The sequence below is a fragment of the Lactuca sativa genome, chromosome 3 (assembly GCF_002870075.4).
Source record: "Lactuca sativa cultivar Salinas chromosome 3, Lsat_Salinas_v11, whole genome shotgun sequence".
In the NCBI taxonomy this organism is placed as follows: domain Eukaryota; kingdom Viridiplantae; phylum Streptophyta; class Magnoliopsida; order Asterales; family Asteraceae; genus Lactuca; species Lactuca sativa.
In genome coordinates this window covers 255,964,523-255,972,415 of record NC_056625.2, presented here as the reverse complement: position 1 = coordinate 255,972,415, position 7,893 = coordinate 255,964,523, and the positions used below count along the sequence as shown (strand labels likewise).

Sequence of the window (7,893 nt, the reverse complement as noted above, 5' to 3'; positions counted from 1 at the left end):
TCCCTCACAAGATCCAAAGGCAACTCACTTTAAGCTCTTCTTAGAAGACCATGTGAAGAAAAGATTTCCGGCAATGAAGACTGCAAAATCTATTATCAAGCATTATCCTTATCTGATTGATCCCAAGACTGGTCATCCACTTCAAGTTGTGATATGGCATGCTACCAGTCAGGTTAAGCAAATCCCGGTGCTTCAAAACTATCTAGATGGATCCTTAAGCTCCATGCTTTGCTGGGTATTTGACGAAACTACAGCCTCTGCTGTCATCTAGCTTAAAGATGGATGCATTCATCTATATGACCGGAGAGATCTGTTCCAATTTGGGAAATGGGATATCCGTCAACTGAGACTTCATTAGATTAAAGTTGTCGAGGAAATTTTTGAGCAAGTTGTCGAAGAGTATACGTCAATGGTTGCAGACATTATCAACAAACAAATGTGGAACGGAGAAATGGGGAAGTCAGACATGTTGGTGGTCGACAAAGATCGAATCCAAGCTAGCCCCAAACCAAAGGGGGAGATTGAAGGGCTCAATTAATGGTTTGTGTAGGCTTTCAGTTGTAACAGTTCTTTTAAGTATTTTTGGTGTAATAGTAGGTCAAATTAGGGTTCGCGGTTTTGTGGCGAGTTTGCCGTAAACCCTGTTTTCGGCCGATGTCCTGTTTGCGGTCATTGTCCCCTATAAATAGAGGTTGTGTAGGTCATTATTGGTTGTTGATACCACAGAGTGTTCATAGTTATAGAGAACAAGTTGTACCAGACATTTTAAGCAATAAAAGTGTGTGCAAAGCTTGTTTCAATTCTGTTTCTACTCCGATTCTTATTCAATCTGATTGTTTGATTGCTTGATCATTGGTAAAGATCCATTTCAAGACCTTACACAACAAGAGGATTGTAAATTTAATAATATTATAATACGTTGTTATATTAAAGAAGGAATCATAATTAAGGGGGATTGCAAACATGTTGAGTTCTTTTGGGTAGTATTGTAACAAATTACCAACGAAATGGATTATATTGTTAAACCGTCTAGAAACATAGTAAAATCCAAATAATTAGGCTTTTTTATTCCATGAAAAATCCGTCTATATTACATTGTTGTTTTTGACAAATTTTTATGTTGCTAAAATTCGGTTGGCATTACATTTGTTTTCTAGTAGTGAATTAAATCGAACGTTTTAATACTTCCCCCGTTCCATTCTAATAGTCTATGTTTCCTTTTTGATTTGTCACATAATAATAGCAGACTTCTAAAAATAAATACCCTCATTATTAGTTCACCTACCATGGAATTAAATACAACAAGCAGGGGCGGACCTAGTAGGTGTCCCGGTGTGGCACCGGTAACACCTACTTTTTCTATCCGCAGTGGAAAAATTTTCGATTTTTCGATTTTTTTACCTTATTTTTCTACATCGGCAACACCTATTTCAACCTCGGCAACACCTACTGTGTATTCCTGCGTCCGCCCCTGACAACAAGGGATAAAACTGTCAATTCATTTAATAAAATTAACGGTAATTAATATTTTTTTAATTTGTGTGTTTTTTTTGTTTGTAGACAATAATTTTGGGACATATGAAGTATTTTGCAACCCATAAACAAAAGAAATTTCTTATATTAAGACGTTTTTTTATGATGACGTTGTAAATAGTTTATAATACTTTATACTTATGTTGCATTACTATTTATATAATCTAGTCTTTTCAATAGAAGACTATACACCTTGAATATGATTCTTATTTTACTAGGAAGTACCCAAAAAACATAAAAACCACTGTATAATCATGGAACATAGTTTGTTAAAAGAAAATAGGCCAAATTTACTTAAAAATACATTGTAAGTTGTTTTACTTTTACTTTTACTTTTTTATTTATTATTGAAGCTATTTTTTCTGATTTAACAATTGAGAGTTCTTTTCATTTAAGAAAAAAAACATTATATAAACTTTAAATTCTATGAAAATCACTACCACTCAAATAATTTTGCTTATGATTTAACTGATAAGACTTCGATTTAAAAAAAAATAATAAAATAAATAAATAAAAAGCCACCATTATCTATTACTTCTTGTAATTTATAACTGGAAAAAACTCATAGTTGTTTTTTTTAGAAAAAAGAAATCTATGTGATTAAAGTATAAAAAAATCTTGCAATGGCTAAACAAAAAAATCAAACAACAAATGGGTTCCATGGAATTTGCCCAAGAAAATACACAAAAATCTACAGTGGAAAACAGAATATACAAACAAATAAAGAAAAATCACAACAGTCAATGAAAGTCAAAGTGACAACACTTGATGAAAGTCAAAGTGTCATGAACTCTGTTTTCAACTTCTTGGAACAGCAGATGGAGTTCTCTGTTTTTGTTATGTTTTTAATCTAACTTTCAAACATAGTCTTCCTATACAAAACAAACAACCATGCCTCACAGGATGTCACTTCATGAAAACCTACACTTCTCTTTCTCTTTGGTTTGAATCAAGTCTAGAAAAAAAGTAAATATCAGAAAATATATCATATAATAATTTCTATTGAGTTTGCCTTTAGAAATTAAGAGAATAGGCCTAGTTTGAATGATTGAAAAGATGCTACATACAAAAATCATTGAAGCTTCACAGCTTAGATCATCAGCAGGAGTTCTGCACTTAACTTCCATGAATGATTGTTGGAAAGTAAAGTCGTTCACCTATAAATCAAGATTCCATTTCAAGCAAATTTAGAACAAGAAAAAATTAAGTAATTTTGGAAACCACTGTCCATAAAAGATTGTTTCAGATTGCGTAAGGGTTTATCAGTCAGACAGAAACAAACCTTGTAAACTAGAAGCAGCACCATATAAATGTCTTCCTTTGTAAACCATCATCAGTTTGATCTTTTACTTCCTCTTGATGCTTTCATTTCAAAATTCATGGCTGTAAGTGTGGGAAATGTGAGAAAAATACATTCGAACTCGATTAATAAGCCATCAATTTAAACAAAAGAAGTCCAAGGCAAACAGAGGGTTGTACCTTCAAATTAAACTTGTAAGATCTCCTTAGTGTAATCTGTTGAAGCAGGGGATAAGGGAGATTTGGGGCCAATAGTATCCTCCTTTGCTACTCTTTTCTTTCAGATTTGGGCATTCATAGATCCACAATACCAGAAGCAAAGGCAACAAGTTTTGTGGTAGATCTTTCATCTTCGGGCAGTACTCAATGAAGAGATGTTGGAGGGAGGTGAGGTGTTGGAGTCCTGTTGAAACCGATTCCAGTTTCTCAAATCCTTCTATGCCAAAAATAGTAAGAGATGAAGGAAGAAGATGTGACAATTGATCAAACTTTTTCATGTCATCATATGGTCCGGCTTGTAATATTAGGTTAACAAGTGATGTTGGAAAATTCTGTGGGCCCCACTCTGAGATGGGCTTCTTCAACCTTCCTATTCTCAGGTAACACAATTTGGGAGGCCAAAGCCCACGAGGAAAGGATGCATCCATACTTGTACACCTTTCTATGCAGATATTTGTTAAAGAGGTGAGATTTGGCAACTCATGGTCAGGAAATGACTCCATACTTGGACACTCTATTATTATCAACCTGACAAGGTTAATGAAGTAACCCAACGCAGTGATCGATTTCAGAGTTGGCCATTTATATATATGTACTGATCGAAGCATCCGCATTTTTGAGTCTATAAGCATCCCTGTCTTCTCTCTTCCTCCCAACTCCTTTTCCAATAGTTTCTTGCAACCAGTAATGAGAAGTTCCTTGAGCTTCTGCCCTCCTCCTGTTGGGAAGGAGACCGATGTAATTGAATCACAATGACAAATAGTCAATTCCTCCATGCTATCTGGACAACTGCAATGCTCCAAGTTGTTACATTTCCATACTTCTAACCTCCTAAAAGATGTTAGGCTGCTCCCACTATTAATATTATCCTCTTCTTTCTCCCCTAAACTCATCAAATTTTCACATTCACATAAATCCAAATTCTTTAAATTCATAAGAACCTTACTTGCCTCTGCTTCTGATTCCCACAAATATCTTATTTCATTACAAGAACGGATACTTATTTCTTCTACCGCCCCAAGATACTCTGTAACACCTCTCCACAGTTCATCAGTAAGCCCTGAAATATCATCTATTTCCAACTTGGTGATTGTTGAAGCTACATCAACAAGGTTTTTCAAGACACCATGACCACATTTTCTTAGTTTCAAAACCCTTAGTGAAGGTAGTGCTTTAAGGGAGAGCCGAACCAGATTAGGACAATCTAAAATTCGAAGCTCTTGAAGGCAATGAAACGCCCCACTATTTGTTGACCATTCCTCCCACCCCGACATACTATCAAACCTTAGGATTTCAAGTGAAGGAAATGCAAGGCCGGTTCCAAGTAACTCCAAACCTACAACCTTCACCTTACTCATCTTACCAATAAACAGCTCCTTCAATGATGGCAGTTGCCCAAGTCTTGGTAGAGATGTACATTCTTCACAGCCATCTATCGACACTTTAGTCAACCGAAGAAACGAGGGATCCCCAACCCAATTTGGAAACTCTGTACCCCTATATGACATAATTCCGAGTTTCTCTAGAGTACCATTATGAGGCATAAGCTCATTAAGGATCTCTTTTTCAAGTAATTCCGTCCTAATAACATTAAACTCAGAACCCCAATTCAACTCTAACTCAGTAAACCTCTTTTGTGATAAGTTTGCCTCACGTGCATCCATTGCATTCTGCACATTGCCCAGCCCTGCAATAAAAACTTTTCCATGGAGATTTTGCAATTTCTTAAGCTCTTTTATTGCAAAGCCGGATTCACCTCCAATAATGATGTTGGAGAAAGTCTGTAGGCTTTTCAACTCACCAATCCCTAAGGGCATCTTCTTCAAATTAGGAGTATCTCTCATGTCAAAATGCTGCAAATTTTTAAGCTTTGAGAAGCTATTGGGCAACTTTTCAAAACTATTACAGCCAGAAACGATCAGTGACTGTAGATTATAAAGATTGCAGACATTTTCCGGTAAACGTGTGATTAAAGTTCGAGATAGATTAAGATACCGTAAGTGCTTCATACTACCGATGACTTCTGGTACCTCGCTTATGCTAAGATTACTCAAACTTAGGACTCTTAACAATGGTAACTCCTGAAGTAAGTCACTCAGGACCTTATTTGATAAGTTAAATTTAACCCGATCTTCTACCACCCTAACAGACAATGCTATAAATGTTCTCAAATTTTTAGCTCCTCTGTATGGACTAAGCCTTTTGTACACCATGTAATCCTCACAAACAAGTGACATATGTCGGTGTTTTTGCAAAACTTCCTTCCTAAATTCCTGGTTCATCTCAATATCTAACCTTGAAAAAAAATCTCCAGCAACAAGTGCGGCCAAGTCATTCAGGAGGTCATGCATCACAAACAACGATTTGTTATTAGGAGCATGTTGAAAAAATGACCTTGACAGCAACTCTTCAAAACATTTGTGACCCCACTGCTCCATTGACTTTCTTACATCAGAGTGGTGCAAAAACCCTTCTGCCATCCACAGCAGAACCAACTCCTCTTTGTCAAACTCATAATCCTTGGGGAACAAGGAGCAGTACCCAAACAACAACTTCAAAGTGGCAGAAAGATCATTGTAGCTTAGTCTAAGAACAGGAACAATCTTATCTCCATTTCCTAAATTCCATATCTCACTATCCAACAGATATTTCCATTCTTCCTCGTCTGTTTTTGTCCTTAATAACCTCCCAAGTATTCTTAAAGCCAAAGGCAAGCCCCCACATTTTTTTACAAACTGTTCCCCATATGGCCTTAGTGTTGGGTGCGAATCAAATTTATTTACACCCAATGCATGTTGAGCAAACAAAGACAAAGAATCGTCTTGTGATAGACGCTGCAGAGGGTCTTGATGAGAAAAACTCAGCTGTTTGAGCAATTGCTCCTTCCGAGTTGTCATGATTATTCTACTTCCAGACGCCCCCACAAGAAATGGGACCACCAATTTTTCCCAATCACCATAGCTTTCAGACCATACGTCATCTAAAACTATTAGAAATAGTTTGTTCTGAAATTTCTCTCTAAGAGCTTCTTGAAGCAGATTTAAACCTGCAAATTCCTTGTTTTCACCGGTCACTGATTGATAAATAACTTTGCTTATATTAAGGACATTAAACTCATCAGAAACACAAACCCAAGCCCTGAGTTCGAAGTGATCCTTCACTTCCTTTTCGTCATACAAAAGTCTGGCTAGAGTTGTTTTACCAACCCCACCCATACCAACTATGGGCACAATGCTGAAGTTTTGACTACTTGATTCATCTTTATCCCCCAACAGCTTCTGAAGCAATTTTTTCTTATCATCTTCACGTCCAAAGACACCACTTGCATCTACCAAAGACGCCTCATCTCTTTCAATTTTGGGTTTTTCATATGTTATCACACTTAAACCAAGATTATTTTTCGCCTCTACCAGTTCTTGTAACCTGGTGGCAATATCATCTAACTTGGCATGCATCCTATTACTTTGTGAGAAACTTGTGCAACAACTTGGGATTAGTTTTCTTACCATACTGGAGGAGGCTCCACCCTCCTCAGTCAACTCACGATGAATAGCTTCTGTTGCGATATCATCAAGTAGGTCATCAGTGTCGTAAGCCAATTGTTGGAGATCAATCAGCCATCTTTTAACAGCTTCATCAGTTACTTCCTTCTGAGAAGCATCGTTAAGTAGATCTTGGATCTGGTCTAATGTTTTCTTCAATTTCTTAAGCTCTGAATCAATTCCCTTGGAGCGAGCGATTTTCTTCAAGGCTTCAGAGGTCAGCTTTTCAAAGACTAATGTAAACAAGGCAGAAAGAACGATTTCAGCCATTGTTTATTGTTTATGGCAATAGCAGAGAATATAGTATTGATGTAGATGAAATGGATGCAAAGAGAAAATTATTTCAATTATCAAGAGATGTTGACGAATTGGATGAACAATGAGATCGATTTCAATTATTGTTTAGAGTAAAGATTTGTGGATTAAATTAATGCCCACCACAAATTTGTGGGCCCAAAAGTTGAAAGTTGCAATTGAGGAGTTTCAACGAAAAGATAAAGAGATTAAAATTGTTTACCGAAACATTGCAAAGTGAGACTTCTTTGTCGATGTAAACATTCCATGAACTGATGAACCCATAATTCTTTCCATCAAAGAAAAAGGATGAACAACTGAACCCACTCCTCAGTCAGCCCATGAGGACAAAAATCATATATTCTTCATGGCCTTCTTCTCTTTCTACATCCCGCTTTTCTCCAATGTTACCAACTCCGACGATTCTGATTCCGGCTGCCATCAATGCGAACCAGAATCCTCCACCGTCTGATCTCCTCCTCCATGATGTTTACTGTGACGACTCGAAGAACTGAAGCCGGCGGAGACGGAAATTTCATCGTCATTGGTCAAAATTTCGATTTAGGTAAATTTCATATTTGGTCCCTTTGGTTGACCTAATTCATGCTTTTGGTACTAGTATTGGATTTTTTAGATGGTTGGTACCTGTGGTTTGTATTTTTTATGCCTGTGGTCCCTGCTTCATTGAAAAGACCATCTTACCCTTATTAATATGATGTTATTTATTTATTGTGATGATAAAAAATAAGGGTTTTAACAAACTCTGTTTGGTGTGCAGGGTAAAATTTCAGAAATCATGATGAATTACTAAAGTTATCCAGTTATCATTGAAAGTTAAAAGTTATATGGGCAAAGAATACAAGGTGTTGTGATTTTAATTTTTGCAATAACAGATGGTATCCTCTGTTTTTGTACTATTTTCAGTCAGCCTAATTCTCAAACTGGAGATAGCATTTGACTTTCAATAGTTTGTAATGTGCTTAGTTAGTATTAATCCTTCGCTAAA

The 7,893-nt window shown here is 36.5% G+C and overlaps 1 protein-coding gene and 1 long non-coding RNA gene across 4 annotated transcripts; one reads left to right on the top strand and one right to left on the bottom strand.

Annotated features, from left to right (window-relative positions):
• Nucleotides 1-1,133: 1,133 nt before the first annotated feature.
• Nucleotides 1,134-7,249, bottom strand: LOC111883299 (putative disease resistance RPP13-like protein 1). 3 transcript variants are annotated; one of them, XM_042900402.2, is made up of 5 exons: nt 7,111-7,249; nt 3,013-6,826; nt 2,816-2,916; nt 2,601-2,690; nt 1,134-1,471 (listed from the first exon to the last, which is right to left on the bottom strand). In XM_042900402.2, exons 1-2 carry the CDS (start codon nt 7,154-7,156, stop codon nt 3,039-3,041), a joined length of 3,834 nt encoding a protein of 1,277 aa, XP_042756336.1. In that variant the 5' UTR covers nt 7,157-7,249; the 3' UTR covers nt 1,134-1,471; nt 2,601-2,690; nt 2,816-2,916; nt 3,013-3,038. The 3 variants fall into 3 exon arrangements, with proteins under 3 accessions (XP_042756336.1, XP_023735402.1, XP_023735403.1); XM_023879634.3 differs by lacking the exon at nt 1,134-1,471 and adding an exon at nt 2,174-2,488; XM_023879635.3 differs by lacking the exons at nt 1,134-1,471; nt 7,111-7,249 and adding an exon at nt 2,174-2,488 and having other exon boundaries at nt 3,013-7,006.
• A 63-nt stretch (nt 7,250-7,312) lies between these two features.
• LOC111883300 (uncharacterized) lies at nt 7,313-7,893 on the top strand. Its single transcript, XR_002847401.3, has 2 exons — nt 7,313-7,452; nt 7,666-7,893. It is a non-coding gene; the product is annotated as an uncharacterized LOC111883300 (long non-coding RNA).

Bases quoted from the DNA above. Each gene is read 5' to 3' on its own strand.
- LOC111883299 (XM_042900402.2), bottom strand. From the start codon at position 7,156: ATGGAATGTTTACATCGACAAAGAAGTCTCACTTTGCAATGTTTCG. The intron at 6,827-7,110 runs GTAAACAATTTT...TGTTTACATTAG, and splicing joins TCTCACTTTGCAATGTTTCG to TCTTTGAAAAGCTGACCTCT.